Source organism: Meles meles, chromosome 11 (assembly GCF_922984935.1).
Source record: "Meles meles chromosome 11, mMelMel3.1 paternal haplotype, whole genome shotgun sequence".
Classification (NCBI taxonomy): domain Eukaryota; kingdom Metazoa; phylum Chordata; class Mammalia; order Carnivora; family Mustelidae; genus Meles; species Meles meles.
In genome coordinates, this window is record NC_060076.1 from 50312214 (window position 1) to 50329574 (window position 17361).

Genomic DNA, 17361 nt, shown 5'->3' on the forward strand with positions numbered 1-17361 from the left:
TGAGCCAATACCAAGAGTCAGGCACTTAACAGACTGAGCCACCCAGGTGCCCCTCCAGGTGGTGTTTTTTTAATTTGGAATTCATTGCCAACATTAAAAAAGCAAGAGTTTAGGGGCGCCTGGGTGGCTCAGTGGGTTAAACCTCTGCCTTCAGCTCAGGTCATGATCTCAGGGTCCTGGGATCGAGCCCCGCATTTGCTCTCTGCTCAGCGGGGAGCCTGCTTCCCCTTCTCTCTCTGCCTGCCTCTCTGTCTACTTGTGATCGCTCTCTCTGTCAAATAAATAAATAAAATCTGGGAAAAAAAAGAGTTTTCACATAAAAGTTCAGATATCTGGCTTCCCTTGAATTATCAGCAGGTCTGTCAACACTGTACCCACATTTCTTCGTGGAGCTGGGGGTGCATAGCCGCTGCCCCTTTTGGGGCAGGCACACTGTCCTGGTGTCCACAATCACATGTCTCCCTGTCCTTGTCTCCAGCCCACTCTGCCCGCTGCCCTACCTGGGGCCGGTGTTCATTCGTCCTTTGTCAGAATGCCTTCCGTGCCCCCAGACAGTGGGCCGGATGCTGGGGACCGCTCTGACTCCAGAAGTGGCTGAGGATGTAACACCGGTGTTTTGTTGGGAGCCGGGGCCCCAGAATGATGTCAGCAGGTGGACATAAACAAGGAAGGACAGAGTGGGAGCGACAGAAATATCAGCAGTGATGAACCAGTGGGTCCAGGTTTGCCAGGAGCCTAAAAAGAAAGAGCATGTCAGGAAGGGGTGAGATTCAGAGGGCATGAAAATCAGGTGATGAATTTCTGAGCCGTCTGTTGGGAAACCCTCCTTGAAACTCCATAGCTGATGGCAGATGACGCCCCAGCTCAGCCCTTTATTTTCATCTGCACGGTTCTTGCCTGGCGTCCAAAAGCCTGAGTAAGTGAGAGGTTTTCATCTTGCAGAGGAGAAAGAAGTACAGATTAGCGTGGAAAGGGAAGAGTCAGGTGTCAAAGAACTCCACTGAGCAAAAGTCTCTCTGGTAACCCCTTGCGTGTCACATCTACGTAGGGCCACATGTAGGATACGGCTGTCCCTGGGCAAGCGTGTCTCCATTAGGAGCCTCTTAGGGAGGCTTAACACGTGAACACCATCCCCTCCCCGCCCCCAACAGAATGGTAACAGAAGCTCTGGCAGTGAATCAGTACTTTGAAAGCTTCTTCTGAGTGAGAATTTGAAGGTTAAAATATTCCTTTCCTTCTGACTTGAATAGGAAGTGAGGACTCGTGGTTGTTTCCTCGTTTAACCTCAGTCTCTCCAAGATTATTTTTCAGCTAAAAAAGCTACTTGCATTGGCATGAATTTGATATAAAAGAGTAATGACCAAAGAAAGCCCTTTAATGGGAAGTAATTCATTATGATGGCTCGTGGGCCCTTTTTGAGGTGATATGAACCCAAAAGCTTCATGCTGGGCTGTATTGGAAGATACCTTTTAACTCAGAATTCGTGCTTATTGTGATGCAAGATTTTCACATGAGGCAGAGACAAGAGAGAAAAGGTGAGGCTAGATATGCTGTAAGAAACTTAAAAATTCTATAGGTCTGCAAATATAAATGCTACATTTATATTGGGGAGTGGGATGGGACATTACAAATACTAACTGGCAAGCCCCCCACCCATTCACAACATTTCAATAACAAAAATAAATTCACAAATTAAAAAAAAAACAAAAACCCACCTCTGGCTAAAACTGCAACACACGGTTCTGGAGGTTAGCCAGGGCAGCCTTTCACTAAACTGAAAGATTTTCTTTAGGCAGTTTTCCTTATGTTTAAGGGAAGAAGTTTCGGTGGGTGGTTGGGGGGGCGGGGGTGTTACTGACCTGCACGTGGCAAGTATAGACATTGATACTGGTGCCCACCCGCAGAGATAATCAGAGTTTGAATAGGATGCAGCAACCTCCTGCTGGGCTGAGTTCATGTTCATGTTGAACCTTTGGCAGACAGTGAAGAGGGGTACCAGTAACTAAGGATGTCTGCGCTGTCCCTGCAAAGTGCTTTATATGCTCGTCCTCATCTGATCCTCCAATAACCCTCCTGAAAATAGGTATTTATTGTTCTTGTCCCCATTTTATCTTTTTAAAGATTTATTTACTTTAGAGTGAGAAGACAGAACATGAGCAGGTGGGGGAGAGGGGGAGGGGGCAGAAGGAAAGGGAGAAAGGATCCTCAAGCAGACTCCCCACTGAGTGTGGAACCTGACGTGGGGCCCCCTCCCAGGACCCTGAGATCATGATCTGAGCCAAAATCAAGAGTCAGACACTCAATTGACTGGGCCACACAGGTGGCCCTGTTCTTGTCCCTGTTTTAACTGAAGAAGAGATTGAGGCTCAGAGTCGACCACTCAGCTCATAAGTAGTAGAGCCACTAGTTTGAATCAGCCATCTTATCCAACTCACTCAGAAGCATTCTTAACCTTGATAATGACATCATGGTTCCTACAGTCAAGAAGTTTCAGGCATCGGTGCATGCCTTCCTGACTTCAGCTTCTAGGGAAGTTTAACAAACCACAGCATCCTAAACTGCACTATCACTTGGGAGCTGTGAGGAGAATGTGGTAAGAAGAAAGCACTGTTCTGGGTTCTGCTGGAAGAGATCCAAGAGGAAGAGGGTCTCTGTCTCCAATATGTGGACAACCTAGTTGGAGAGATAGGCTTGTGTGCAAAATTGGAAGAGAATGTGCCATGCCTAGGTCCCGAGTAGAACACTGGTGTTTTTTAGATGGATGAAGGGTCACATGCTATCCCAATGGTTGTGGTCCACGTTGTGACATTGCCCATAGATCTGAGAGTAGGAGAGGACTGATGAAGACATTTCTTTTCCATGCTGGCCCCGACATGGCACAGTAGCCTTTATTGTTGAGCAACAAATATCTATTTAAAACCTCTTTAAGGGGTGCCTGGGTGGCTCAGTGGTTTAAGCCGCTGCCTTCGGCTCAGGTCATGATCTCAGGGTCCTGGGATCGAGTCCCGCATTGGGCTCTCTGCTCAGCAGGGAGCCTGCTTCCCTCTCACTCTCTCTGCCTGCCTCTCTGCCTACTTGTGATCTCTCTCTCTGTCAAATAAATAAATAAAATCTTTAAAAAAAATAAAAATAAAAATAAAAATAAAACCTCTTTAAGTAGAGTTGAATTTGCTTTAACAGACTTGTGTAAAATACCTAATTCTCTAACTGCTCTGCTCTGTGTCCCATGGGTTCTCCTTCAAGCTTCTCCGTGGTGCTTACAGTAGTGAAGCTGCCCTTACTTATGGCTTAGTAGGTATTATTATTCATCTACTCTTTACCACAGCTTTATGGGATTGGTATGGTTATGCCCCTTGCAGCTAAGGGCACCAAGACTTAGAGAAGTCAAGGAATTTGCTCAAAGTCACACAGCTAATAAGTGGCAGACCATGGATTCAAGCCTACACCCTGGTTTCAAAGCCCATGATCTTAACTTCCATTTGCTACAGAAAAATCATCCTTCCATGAACTGATATAATCTACTATCTGCACACAACTTCTTGACAGGCCTTAATTTTTATGTCTTTCCCATTGAGTTCAAACCAATACCAATAACGAAGAAGCTCTTTGACTTAAGAAATAAACAAGTAATCATTTGTTTTCCTATCAGCTAATGCTTAAGTAATAAATACTCGTTCTCACTGATTTCTCTCTCTCTGGTTTTTGTTCTCATACAATGAACTCAGCATAGATGCTGCCACTGACTTTCTGTTTTATGTATCAGAATTTTGAGGCCCAAAGAGGGAGAAGTCCCTTTTTTCCTGCTCCTGTCTAGGGAGATTTGCTGGAAAGAGGGTTGAGAATACCAGAGGCCTCAAAAGTGGAGTGAGAAAGTCAGTGTTGGAAGGAGAAATCTGTATCCATGCTATTCTGAAGAAAGGAGATCAGGAGCCCAAAACACTAGCTCTTATCCATTGATCCCTTGACTGAAGATAAGACCCTTCCCTTGACTTGACAATCATGAAGTATGGACAGGAATCAGGAGGCACCTTAAAGCAGGTCTTGTGTTATAAGATCTGGAAAGAAGTGGACAGAGGAATTGACAAAGACTCTATCCATCCTAGAGATCTGGGAGTGTGGATGCCCGTGGCCTCAACTGTCCGAATAGCATGGACGCAGGTGTGGTCACCATGACAGGCAACATTCACGATCGCCCTGCAGGCTCAACTCCAACACCAATCCCTGGGTTCTGGAATTTTTTCTGAGGCTGGGTGGCTTTCTTAGAGAAATATTATAGTGAAGAGACACCAGGTGGTACCCAGGGTGATAGTCACTGGTGAACCATCCCTCTCCTGGTCCTAGCTTTCTCTTGCTCAGTTGATATAATGGGTGTTGCTATTTGGGACGAAGTAGCGCTCTCTTGAACTCCTTCACTTCCTCCCATCCCAAGGAAACTCAGCTTAGATGAGGCCCCACTGGAATCACAATCCAATGATGTCATTGTACCTTGGTTAGTCTCTGTGGGGAGTGCACTGACGGAAGGCCATTTCCCCCTGCAGGTGAGTTTTCATGCATGCCTCTCAGGCCCTCTCAGGCCACGGTGGCTGAGACCACCCTCCATGAGGCATCCATGGTCTGTGGGACACCAGCCAGGTGCGTGATGTGCTCTGGTGGACGTGTGCATGGTGTGTTCGTGGTGTGTTCATCCTCGTCACCTGTCATACCCCTCTTCCTGCACCCCTTGAGGCCCTGGTTCAGAAATGGGAGCCACCAGCTCTTGGAGATGCACCCCACTGACCCTAGGATGCTGCCCTGACCACCTGAGAGCATGGGAACCCTGCGCCCAGCATCTCACCATCCTGTCGCGGTGTGCATTAAAGACGATTCTAGCGGGGCATCTGAGTAGCTTAGTGGGTTAAAGCCTCTGCCTTCGGCTCGGGTCATGATCTCAGGGTCCTGGGATCGAGCCCCGCATTGGGCTCTCTGCTCAGCAGGGGGGCTACTTCCTCCTCTCTCTCTCTCTCTCTCTCTGTCTGCCTCTCTGCCTACTTGTGATCTCTGTCTGTCAACTGAATAAATAAAATCTTTAAAAAAAAAATCTTTAAAAAGAAAAAAAAAGACAATTCTAGCAGGCTGGTTCCCTTCCCACTCTTCTCTGTCTTTGCTTCAGTGAGCAACGAATGTGGTTCCCTTCACCTGTGCACATAACCTTCCCTTGCCCTCCTTCCTCCCTGTACTTCCAGCTGCTACATCACCTGTTGTTACTTGGCTTTTCACTACTCTTAATCTCTCTCTTGCGCCCCTTCAGCCTCACTTTTGGTATGTTCCATTCAGTTCTTATCCCTCTGTCCCATTCACCCAAGGAAGCAGCTAAGAAACAGTCTGGATGTTGCCACAGCAGCCACCAGTATGAGTGACCCTTGTCAGACGTGGACGGTTCCAATTTCGACTGCATAAAATTAAAACAATTAAAGAATATATTTGTATTTCTTTATACCTGATTCCCCAAGAGATGGGGGTTAAAAAATAAGCAGATGTTTGACAGTTTGTAATTGATCCATGAAAACAGGTATGTGTCAATGGAGAAGTTGGGTCTAAAAAGACAGATCCAAAAGGATTGCTGTGGTCTCTCTTTCCTGCACAGAATTTGGTTTACACCCTACTCTGCAAACCCAGAGCCACCCACATTCTCTTTTCCAAGCAAATAGTTGAGAATACCAGCTGCTTAGGCTGAGTAGGGGAAGAGCACAGTCTACAAAAAAATTAGTTGCCTGATAAAACTCGTGAACTTACTATAAGATTTCACATACGCACACACACACGTGCGCGTACATACATTATGTGTAAAGCCACCATGAACATGTGTTTAATATTTATGAAGGTATTTAGATCATTTAAGAATTCCAAGCTTGTGCAATGTCTTACGTATAATAGACTACAGTTCTTAAAATACCCAGAAAAAAATTATATTCCACTGAAGGCAATCCCCAGAAGTCGTTAAAAAGACTTTTCTGTTATTTACATAAAATTCAATTTCTTATTGAAGTACTTGCACCTTTTGTCATGTATCTAACAAAACCAGAGTGGGCAGGTTTTTGCAGAAAGATAAGGATGAGGTGATTTTTCTCCTCGAGGCGTAATTTTGCATTGGAGTGTTAAAATAGCTTGAGCAAAATTTTAGGCGAAAGGGAAAAAATATATATATAATGTATGCACACACATTATATACATAACATATTTAGAACGTATACTATAAATATAAAAGAGAAGAATATTTATTATTGTCCTTAAAACTAGATCCCTCATCTTGCACCCAAAACCCATCAATTATTAGTTGGTTCCTATGTGGATTTTCACTGGCTTCCCGAGTTAATGAGCCAGGAAGGTATTCTACACAATCACAGGGGTATCTCTCGAGTCTAATTAGTTTCTTGAGGTTTATAGGGAGAGCGTTGTTATGACCAGGAAAAATATTTTTAACCCCCTCACTGTGTCGCTTGAAACAATCTGGAATTTTCAGATGAACAGGAATAAAACTTTCTATTTTAGAACGGAAATAAGAAAACAGAATGGTGCATCCGGGCCCCTTCTCCTCCCCAACCCCAGCTAACTCAGCCCAAGTGTGCTCTCTGCCCGCGGGGATCCGTGACCACGGAGCCCTTTGGCGATCCTTGCACTTGGAGGCTCTGCTGGTAGCCTCCCGCCCCGCCCCCACCCCGCCATCCACGGAGCAGCAGGCAACACCTCAGTCTGGGAGCGACGCTCTGTCACCTGCCCTGAGCCAGGTGGCTTCCCTCTTCCTTCCAGAGCACTCTGCACATTTTGCAACTCTTCTCAGCAGGCTGTACTCATGGTATTCACTGTTTTCCATCTAAAATAGGAGCTAGAAGTGAAAGGGAAGTTTAGAACCCAGTTTTGCATTTTGGGTTTTCCCAAGCAACCTCCTTAATCTCTAGGAAGTGGTTCTGTTGGAGAGGACCCGAGGAATGAAGTTTGGGGCCCGCCAGCTGCCTGGCCAGGGATGCCAAGCTGCAAGCCCCAGGGGGCCCGGACATTGTCCTTGTTCGACCCTTTCACTTAAAGCATCACCTCTCTACAAATGACAGGGCCAGCCTCAATCCGGTGTGAAGTTCTCTTGCCAAGTGCTCTGTTTCATCAGATGTTAAAATAACCGTGTCCTTTTCTGTCATGCAGGGCACATCCTACCCCCGGGAGAATAATATATTTTAAGGGATTTCTGAAAATGGGCCGTGAAAGCTGTCTGCCACATGGGCCCATGTTTGCACATCTCTATATAGTTACGATTGCGGAATTTGACAGTATAACTCTGAATCTGATTAATTAAGAATGTGTAAAAACAAAGTTCTTGCATTACAGCTCGTTCCTTATCTTTGTGTCTTTTACTGTGATGTTGTAGAACTTGGATCATATGGAAAACTAAAATATTATGACACAATGACTGAAGAAGGTAAGAATGATTTTAGAATTGTATGCATTGGCTTTTTTTTTTTTTTCATTTATGGTGTCTGGTGCTTGCCCATTTTGTTTTTTCATCTTCTTTTCCTCTTTGCATGACTTCAGTGACATTGTGTGATTTCTTATTCTTTCCACATTTTCGTCTAGTTTTTGCCATCGTGTTTATTTGGGATTGGAGACGTGCAATACCATGGGTAATCATGTTACTCCATTCAGATGATCCGAACCATCTCAATTGTGTAACACGCTCAGAGAAATGGTGTCAGCAACGTGAGCACAAGCACACACCCACTGGGTCAGCATTATTTCCTACACATGCTCACAGCACCACACAGAAACACAGCCGTCAACACTCTTCTTTGAATAAGCCCTGAATTTCCGAGGGGTTGGGTATTCCCATCTATCCAAAGGAGTAAGTGAACCAAAGAAACTCCTCCACCCAAAACCAGCTGGAGACCTGTTTCTGATGCAGAGGACTGTGGGATCCTGTCTTCAGCCCCCACAGTCCCTGTGCCCTTGTCCAAGAGCATTACTCTGAGAAGCCAGGGCCCCGGTTCTGGCCCATGGACCTGAATTTACTGGGAGTTCACACTCTGTGAGATCGAGCATACCATTTCAACCATTTCCCCCTGAGTCGTAAATGAAGCCTGGCAGAGATTTATTTTAAAATGAATTTACTAATGAACTCCAGGCACTATCCCACAGCACCGTCTTGACCCAGTGAAAATCACTTTTCTTGAAACAAGTTCACCATGGAACAGCGATTTTAAAATTCTACTTTCTTGTGAAGGCAGTTCTCCAATCGCCCCAGCCCCCCATTTCACCCCACACGTACCTCCACCTTGTGAATAAGAAACAATATTTGGAAATTATAAAAACATTTGGGGTTTCCATGTGATTTTTACACTAGATTCTGACAAGTAATCCAAAGGTAGCCTAGAAGGAGGATCAGCTAATTTTGTCTTTCAACATGAGAGAAACTCCCAAAGGCGTTGCATATCCTGTTTTCAGCTTCTAGTATTTCTAAGTTGCCTTAGCTTGCCAAAGATCTCCTAGTTGCTTTGCTTCCAAGAAGTGAACATCTGACAAGCCTTGGTAACAGAAAGCCCCTTCCTTCTCCACCTCCCCCCACGACTCTAGCTCCAGCACAACAACTAGGATATACTCTCCGTTAACCACTGTGATGGTTTCTAAAGCAGCAGGCCATGATGGGGATCTCAGACTGGACCCTCTTATGGCCCAGGACCCTCCCAAGAACCTGGGGAACTGAGAGCCCCAGGGACGGAAAGCTACCGTGAGAATGAGCGAGCGTCCTACCACCACGAGGCTAGAAAGAGCAATTCAGAACTTAAAGGCAGGTTCTTATCCCAGCTCTCAGTTTTTATTCTGTGTCTTCAGACCCCCTCCGAGTGTTATGGATGCTTGGTTTGAGAAGCTAAAGCTTTGGGACCCGCTGACTCTAGAGTTTGAAGGCATCTCTGGGCACCCGGCTAGTCCCCAGCCTCTGTTTTGTGGCTCGGGGTCAGGGGAAGGTGGGTCTGTTAGCTTCCTCCCAACCTGTCATGACTCCACTTTCTTTTTTGACTCCCTCCTGTCCTCTGCCTCCCACCGTTACCTTCCCATTGTCAAGGGGGCTTCTGCCTCCCTGTTGGCTTCAACACCCCATTTCCCCCCGACTCTGCTCCTTTCCTGCCTCCATCCACATCCATCTGAGCGAAGGTTGCCACTCTCTTTCTCAGCCCCTCTAAGCCAGAGAGTTCAAGATCACACGAAGACGCACAAATGTTACTTGCAATCCGGTGAGTCTACGTGGTAACAACTGGGCGTTCTAGGCAGGAACACAAAATCAAAATCACGTCTGGAAGGAAGATCATGGCTGCCCCTTAGCAAGGCCAGGAAATTCTGTTTAGGAGTCCCCCGTGGACCCCTTGTCACATTTCTTACACTTCCCTCTCCTCTCCCTTCTTGTCTATCCCTTTGTGTTCCGTTCCTAGCTGAACACTCACCCGTCGTGCAATAATAGTGAGTCATAGCGAAGGCAGCGTTTTTAAATTTTAAATCATGGTTACTCGCAGAAAAGATACGCTGGAACTGGAAGTCTTCCTCGAGCCGCATCAGATCCCACCCTCCAGCAGCCGCCTCCATGACAGGCCAGGCCCGGCTTATTCCTAACTCTGGGATTCTGCCTAAAAGGCTCAAAGCCAGGCCACAGCCACACGTGACTTCTTCAAACCCTCGAGGGACCCTCCCCTCCCACTGAAAATCATGATTGGAGCCTCTTCTGTCGGACAACTGAAAGAAGTGTCCTACGGATAAAGATGTTCAGGGCCATAACCGTGGGCTAGCTGGCCTTCAGGAAATCCCTGCTCTGCGTTAAGCATCTCTTTCCACTGTTTTCGAGATGCCACTAGCTCTCGAGCAGGGCTTTATTGTAACTGCCCAGACAACTAGTCATCCTTTTTCGCCCTTTCCAGAAAATTCTCTGGATGGGATGTGAAGTCAGCTAATTTAAATGAAGGTGTGTTTTGTTTTGTTTTGTTTTGTTTGCCCCTCAAGTAGAGCAAATGGAAAGATGGATTCCCTAGGCCACCCTCTCTTAAGAGGAATTGAGTGAGGATTTCCTAAATAGAATTGTCCTGCACATATTCAGCTCATGATTTTAATCACCTGCTATCTGCAAGTTATTTTGCCAGGTGGTCTAGGGAAATATGAGATTAAAAGCTGAGCAATTTGCCCCCACAGAACTTACAGACAGGGAGAGAAATAAAACACAGGAACCACTGAGTCACCAGGGAGGAAGAGGTGAGTCCCATAGGTATCTGGAAGAAGGTCAGAGGTTACACAGAAAGAGGAAGGATTGCCTTCAACCAGAGGGGAAGACTAGTAGAGAAAGTGAACTGGGCCCCAAGGACCAGTCGATATTGGGTGTACTGGGGAAGGAGGAGTGGAAGTTCTGACCTCAAGGCTGAAAAAGGGATGAAAGAATGGGCGAACACCAACCTTCATTGGGTGCCTCCCACCTGCCAGGGGCAGTGCTGTGGGCTTTATAAATTGTATGTCATTTCATCCTTACAATGACCACACAGGGTGGATTTTATTGAAGATAAGGAAGCCAAAGCCCAAAGATGTATTATATTAGATGAGGAAACTAAGACTCAGAAAAGCGAAGTATTTAGCTGTGGGACTAGAGGTGGGAAGTGGTGACTTGGGACCTGAACTCAGGACTGTGGCAGGCCCAGGCTCTAACCTCTTGGCCCTAGTGTGGTTTGCTGTACTAGGTGGCTGTGAGAAGCTAGACAGTTCAAGTTGGTGTCAGTATAGGGAGTGGGAAGAAATGCTTGATAGAGACCAGTCATAGGAAAGGTTTAAACCACAGACTTAGAATGAGGGCATCATAGAGTGAGCGACAAGGAGTTGCTGATTAAAACATGCCTCTCCTTGAACACTGCACCATTAAAAAAATTATTTTAATAAAACAATATATTCATTCTCAGACACTGGATAATTTTACAAACATGACATGTTTGTAACATGACCATTTTACAAAATAGGTCCTTGATCTCAGAACACTTTCCTGCTCTCCCTCGCTCCCTCATCTTCAGGTGCCTTAGGATCTAAACTGGAACAGCTCCCCTAGGCCAGACCCAACCCCTTCTCCACCCCAAGCTAATCAGAATCTTATTCACTCCTTCATTCAATCACTAATGCTTCTACTCAACGATTCTTAGTATGTACCAGGCACTAGACTGGGTGCAGGGCTAATTAAAGACAACCCTTCTCCTAAAGAATTCACGCTATAGTGGGAGATTACAGGCCAAGAGATGAGTGGTGTGATAGACAGACCAAGGTGTAGGGGGAGCTCAGCCAAAGGCATCATGTTCAGCCCTGAGAAATGAAGGCGGGCTTTTCAGAGAAATGATGTCTCCATTGCCTCATTCCTGCATCCCAAGATGACAACAGTCTTCCCAGCCACCAGATACTAATGTGTTCACTTAACAGTGATGGAGCGCCCTCTCTGTATGACAGATTGCTAGGCTTGCTAGATTAGTAAGCCTTACTCCTCCCAAGGACTGTATTTCCTTCTATAACAAGATATTTCCAGGGAGAAGTGGTCTTTTGATGACCTCAGATCCCTCTGCATGGGTGGCCATCCTCTTATCTCCTCGTGCAATAAGACTGCATATTCTTGGAAGGGTGATTTTTTACTTTTACTTAAGGCTAATAACCCATAGTTTATTTCTCATCTGCAAATACCCAAATTACACACCATTCTCATTCTGGAAAAGCCTCAATAAATGGAACTTGACTTCCTTACTAAAATTACTCTAAATGAACATGTAGAAAGCTTGTTCAAAAGAAAACAAACTTATGTGATAGAACAGATGAACTGAAAGCAGAAGAGACCTTTCCACCAATCACATTGTGTAGAACTACGAATTTTTACTCTTTGGAAATAAACATTCATAGAGACGTATGGGTGGGTAGGTAGACAGAAGTCCTGACTAATTTTTTACAAAGAAGCAGTGTATGGGGAAATCTACCTGTAGTACACTGTCCTAAACTCATTGCCACTTACAAATAGCCATTTCCATGAAAAATACTTTCTCTATCATTTAAAAAGTCTTTGTTCATTTGCATAAGAAAAAGGATATTAAAAGTTGTTGCAATGTCAAGGGCAAAAATTACAGTGACCTTTTCCTTAATGAAATTAAGGGTACTGCTCATGGCAACCAAGAGGCCCTTTACCAAGCTGAGAAACTAATGTCTCACCTGAATCATGGGGTCCTAAATTAGGCATGCGGCTGAGTTTGGAAAGCCCCCATTATCTCAAAGAAACAAAAGCACCTTAAGGTCACATAGTCTAGCCAGTCATTTGATGTTCTTAATTGCAGTGAGATAGTTCAGTTCGTTTTCAAGGAGAAATTGAATTTTGGAATGCCATTTAACAGTGTTTTCCACTGCCCAAGATGTAGCCTCTGAAAACGTAGTCCTACCACAGGTCTTTGGTGTTATCTCTGGCCTTCACATTATATTTTAATCCTTGCCTAAATGGATAAGACTGTGTTATATACACTCGTATATCAGACAGGATAGGTTCAGCTATATATAGTAGAAAATCCAAATTAACAGTGGCTTTGGTCAGACAGATGTTAATTCCTCTCTCAAGTATAAGAGGTCCAGAGGCAGGCTGTGTCTGGCAGATAGGGAAGCTCTACAATAATCCAAGCCTCAGGCTTCTTCCATCTTCTGCTCCATAATCCTAACATATGACTTTCAACCTCAGGGCACCTCATGGTCCAAGATGGCTGTTGCTAGGGCTCCAGCCATTACACCTAGATTCCAGGAAGGAGGAGAGCCAACATGATTTTCCCCAGCTGTTTTGTCTTCTTTTTAAGGAGGGTCCCCTTTAGACCCTCCCAGTAAAACTGCCCACAACTCGGTTACATGCCTACACCTGGTTTCAAGGAAGCCTGGAAATATTTTATTAAACCAGGTGATTTTCTGGGCCAAATAATTTAGGTATTCTATCATTAGAAAAAGGAAAGGGAATTGATATCAGATAGGCAACATGCATTCTTTCCACAAAAGAAAAATATCATTTTTGTATAATTGTACGTTGATGGGCAGGATGGAGAACAGAGCAAGCTCTAGGAGCGTTGTTGAGAACTCATATAAAGTCTGAGATGCCTATGAGACATCCAAATGGAGATGTGGAGGGAAGTAGTGGAAATAGAGTCTGGATCTTGGTAGAAAGGTCAAAGCTGTGGATGCAGATTTGAGAATCATACTATAGGTGTTCTTTACAGCCGTAGAACTGGTAAGAATACCTAATTAATCAAAAGAGAAGAGGAGGTCAAGGTTAACCCCAGGGACTCCAAAGTTTAGAATCTGGGAAGAAGGGGGACACCAGCAAAGAAGACTGGGGTGGGCAGAGACCCAGGAGAGAATTGCATCCCAGAATCCAAGGAATTCAAGAAGGCAATGAAAAGGTGATAGCCTCAGTGAATTGACCAATGAAGTCAGAGAATTGTTGTAGCACAAAGGTGAGAGTAGGGAACACAAAATGAGATGCTTCAGATTGGGAGTTTGGAAGTGGGGTGGTTGTTGCCAATGGGGAAGTTTAGGGTCAAGCAGTAGGATCAGAGGAATCAGGTGAGCTGGAGGGAAGAGAAGCTGGAGGTGACCAGGTTAGGGTAGTGAGAGCCAAGCATTGCAGGGCTTACCCGTAAAGTCACCAAGGCTGGTGACAGGAGCCATTGTGTAAGTCAATAGTGAATTGCATTCTGATCTCTTCAGGAATGAGAGATGGGGGGATGAGGAAGTGAGCTGCAATGGAGGTGGTAGTGGTGGCTTATGCTTCGAAGGAGGGAGGAGAAATTGATCTAGAAGTAGTGAGGAAGGAGGGTGGAATGTGGGGCATTTGGAGAGACAAGCAGCTGCCCCTTTCAAGGGCCATGAGAGACCTTCAGGAAACAGCCAAATTTCAGTTGAAAGAGAAAGACAAAGAGAGTATTCTGAGCAGAGGTGAAGGACGGGGAGACAGGCTTACTGGCGGCAGAGGTGGGAGACTGAGTCAGGTCAGGCATTTTCACACAGAGATGAGGGGGTTTTGGACATGGTTAGATGCCCCAGAGGCTCCGCTGGATTAAACAGGGTTGTGGGATGGAATGGGAGCAACTTACCAATGTGCCAGAAGTTCTAAGTTGGGGTTGGCCCCACGGACAGTTTGCAGTGATAAAGTAGTGTCTATGTTTCCAGGAGAAGGGCGCTCTGGGGGACCCCTTAAGTCCAGCTGGGGATGAGGAAGGTTAAGGAAGGAGCCCTCCTTAATTCAGAGAGAGGGCTCCGCCCAGCACGGGAAGACCTTTCCTACGGACTGGGCCAAAGATGCAGTGAGCTGCCGCAAAAGGCAGTGAGGCGCCCTCTGCTGGAGAAGCCGAGGAAACCTCCGTCAGAAGAGTGTTCAGATAATGGACACCCTGATGCCCTTCCAGTCCCATGTCCGAGATTCTGTCCTGGTGCCTTTTACCAAATGTGATAGCAGACATTGGTTTCGAGTCTACTTTTAAGATTAAATCTTTTGAAAACTTGATCCTCCATTTTGGTTAACCGGCTACCAGGACAGTGGGTAGGTAGGCTCCTGGGACACAGCTTCTGAAATAGAAGGCTTGTGTATCCTTTGATCCAGCTCAGAGATAAAGTGTTGATTAATGTGGCTACATTTATAGCAAATAGGACATTACATTGTTCCTGTGAAATAAGCCTTTAAAAGAACAACAGTTATCTTCCCTTTTAGTTGCGGATACGAACCTTTAGCACAGTAGAGAGTATAACTGCAATGTTAATTATTCCTTTTATGATAAAACATTACATGCACACAGAGATAAAAAGCAAATACTGCATGAGGAAAGGCAATAAAAGGGAGTTTTCCTTTTGCTCCAGATTCCATTCATCCCGTAGAGTTAACCACTCTTACTGGTTTTCTAACATAGGCTCTTTTCTTCTATATGCTGCTCTCTCTACCTGGCTTTTGGTTATCGGCATATAGTGGAGACCTTTCCGTATCAGCACTGACCTCATTCCTTTTAGTAGCTGTGTAGTATTCCACTGCTTGGCTCTTCCATGGTAGGTTCATTCCATCAGTCCCCTGTTAATGGACATTCACAGTATTTCCACTTTTCGTGGATTTATCCAGTTATTAGAACATGACATGAGCATCTTCTTTGCCCAAAGAGCAAACTCTACTGAGCAGGGAATGTATACATATAAAATAAGTCCCTAGAAATAGAAATACCAGATGAAAGCATGAACACATTTTAAATCGTGAAAGATGTTGCCCAGTTGCCCTCCAGAGCGATTGCACCAGTCTGCACTCGCACCAACAGGGAACGAGAGACCCTCCGCTGAATTTAACTAAGTCCTTTGAACACTGATTCATAGCTGACTTCCGTACAAAGCAGATCAGCATTTGTATTATAACTACCTTCTACTTCACTTGTTGTAGAAACCCGAATTTTTTTTACCCAAGGTGAGCTAAAGCCAGGGTACGGGTACGGTGGAAGTCTTTCCTCTGCAAATTACATGACGAGGCTATTCCTCCCACACAGAATATCCAATTTCCACCGCAGCATGCGCCCTTCTTACCACAAGGCTGGTGACAGCCCTGAGGATGTCTGAGAAGTACACTGCAAGTTAACTTCTGCCTTCCAGTTACCAAAGTGGGGAGCCCCCGTTGTGCACAGACACCATTTCCAATACCATGTTATGTTTCATTCATTCCAGGTTTATGGTTTAAGTCATTCAGTCCAACTTTTCATAATCAGAGGATTTTTTGAGGCACTTGGCCAGATGCTCTCTGTAAGGCTGAGCCTTACCCCTCCCTCCCAAAAATGTACTGACTCACCAGTTATTAACCACATTACTTTTTTAGAGATGTATTCTTGCAAGTATCTCCCTGGGGCTGGATCTTAGGAAGACAGCAGCCTAGTGAATGTGTGTAATCAGATTAAACAGCTAGTAACCGTTATCAGATCTGTCAGAAAGACCAAACCAGCTGTGTGGGTAAATCCACGGTCTTCCTGAAAACCAGGACCAAGGAAGTCTAATTAGAATACATCCGGTTTTTCAAACTTCATTGCATCTTATTTTCATGATCTAAACTGTTGAGCAGTAAAAGCAGAAAGATTGGACCTGGCAAGTAAAGGCAGATTTTGCCACATTGCATATGTAGAAGGTGTTAAGTTGCAGCAGAAGGCAAATTGTAGATGCTGCTTTTTGTCTATTTCTGACATCCCTAGAGCTGAAAATGTTAAGTTTCCTTCGTTAGTCAAACTTGAATACTATTATTATAAGTTAATGATATAATTTCCCACCCCCATGAAGCTTTCTCTTAAAAAAAAAAAAAAGTGGGAATCAGTAATACAAAGAGGCTGGCATGTTCAATTAAGCATGGTGAGTTTCTCTTTTGATTAAATCTGAACTGAACTGAATCGTCTCATCTTAGTCATGGACTGCTAAGCCCTCAGGAGCAGTTAGTTAAGAACGCTCAGCACGTGTCGGCATTTCTGTTGCAAACCCATGCTTCCAGATGAAATTACAGGCACCGGTTTACAATGTAACATCGAGGAGTCAAGAAACTAGGAAGTAGAAAAAAAAGAAAAAGAAACTAGGAAGTAGGAAGTCAAAGTAATTGACAATTCCCAGACACATGAAATCCAGGTGACGGGAGATGATAAACGTACATGATCTAGGGGCAGCTCCTGAATGAATGTCAGCCAAACCTAAAGTCAAAATAAATAAATGGGTAATATCTAGGCTCCTTGTGAGAAAGAACTGTTGAAGTTCGGTTTTTTTATATACAAGTCAGAGTAACCATTCAATACGCATTTATTGCACCCGCCTCTTTGTCAGGTGCTGTGAGCAAATCAAAACCTTGCCCAAATCATCCATTCATGTCACAACCCACTTGCAGAGACGCACCCAAGATAGCGGCTTTGAAAAGTGACTCTCGAAGAGATCTTTTGCACGCCTCAGGTGGCAGCGGGGCTGGATGCTGGCGAGTTTTGAGATCTGAGGCCTGCCCTAGTAAAGTTATTTTTTAGTCATTTATCTCTTAGCTATCTGCAGGGTGCTAAGGATAGGAACAAGAGGAAGACATTCAAACCTTCCACCCGGCAACCCCTACCTGGCTCAGAACTCCAAAGCTGAGATCAGAGAAACCCTCTGAGAATTTTGTGTGTGTGAGCCATTTGTATCTCTGTCTCTGAGAGAGAAATTTACAGAAAATTAAGTTCCTAAAACAATAAAGCGGGTGACCTAAAATGATAAAGAACATTAGCTTTCCAGCAGAGTCAACCTCGGCTAAGGTCAGCAAATTGGCTCTTTTCCCAAAACACTGTATTCTGC

At 44.9% G+C, this 17361-nt stretch overlaps 1 protein-coding gene across 2 annotated transcripts in view; it reads left to right on the forward strand.

Moving 5' to 3' along the window:
- The window catches only part of SLC24A2 (solute carrier family 24 member 2), a 246533-nt gene that overhangs the window by 171031 nt on the left and 58141 nt on the right, over nt 1–17361 (forward strand). The window contains exon 5 of one of the 2 annotated variants that reach the window (XM_046023532.1): nt 7397–7447. The exons of the other annotated variant lie outside the window; for it this stretch is intronic. Coding sequence (XP_045879488.1) covers nt 7397–7447 — 51 coding nt within the window. The remainder of the gene's footprint in view (nt 1–7396; nt 7448–17361) is intronic. 2 annotated transcript variants of the gene reach the window in all.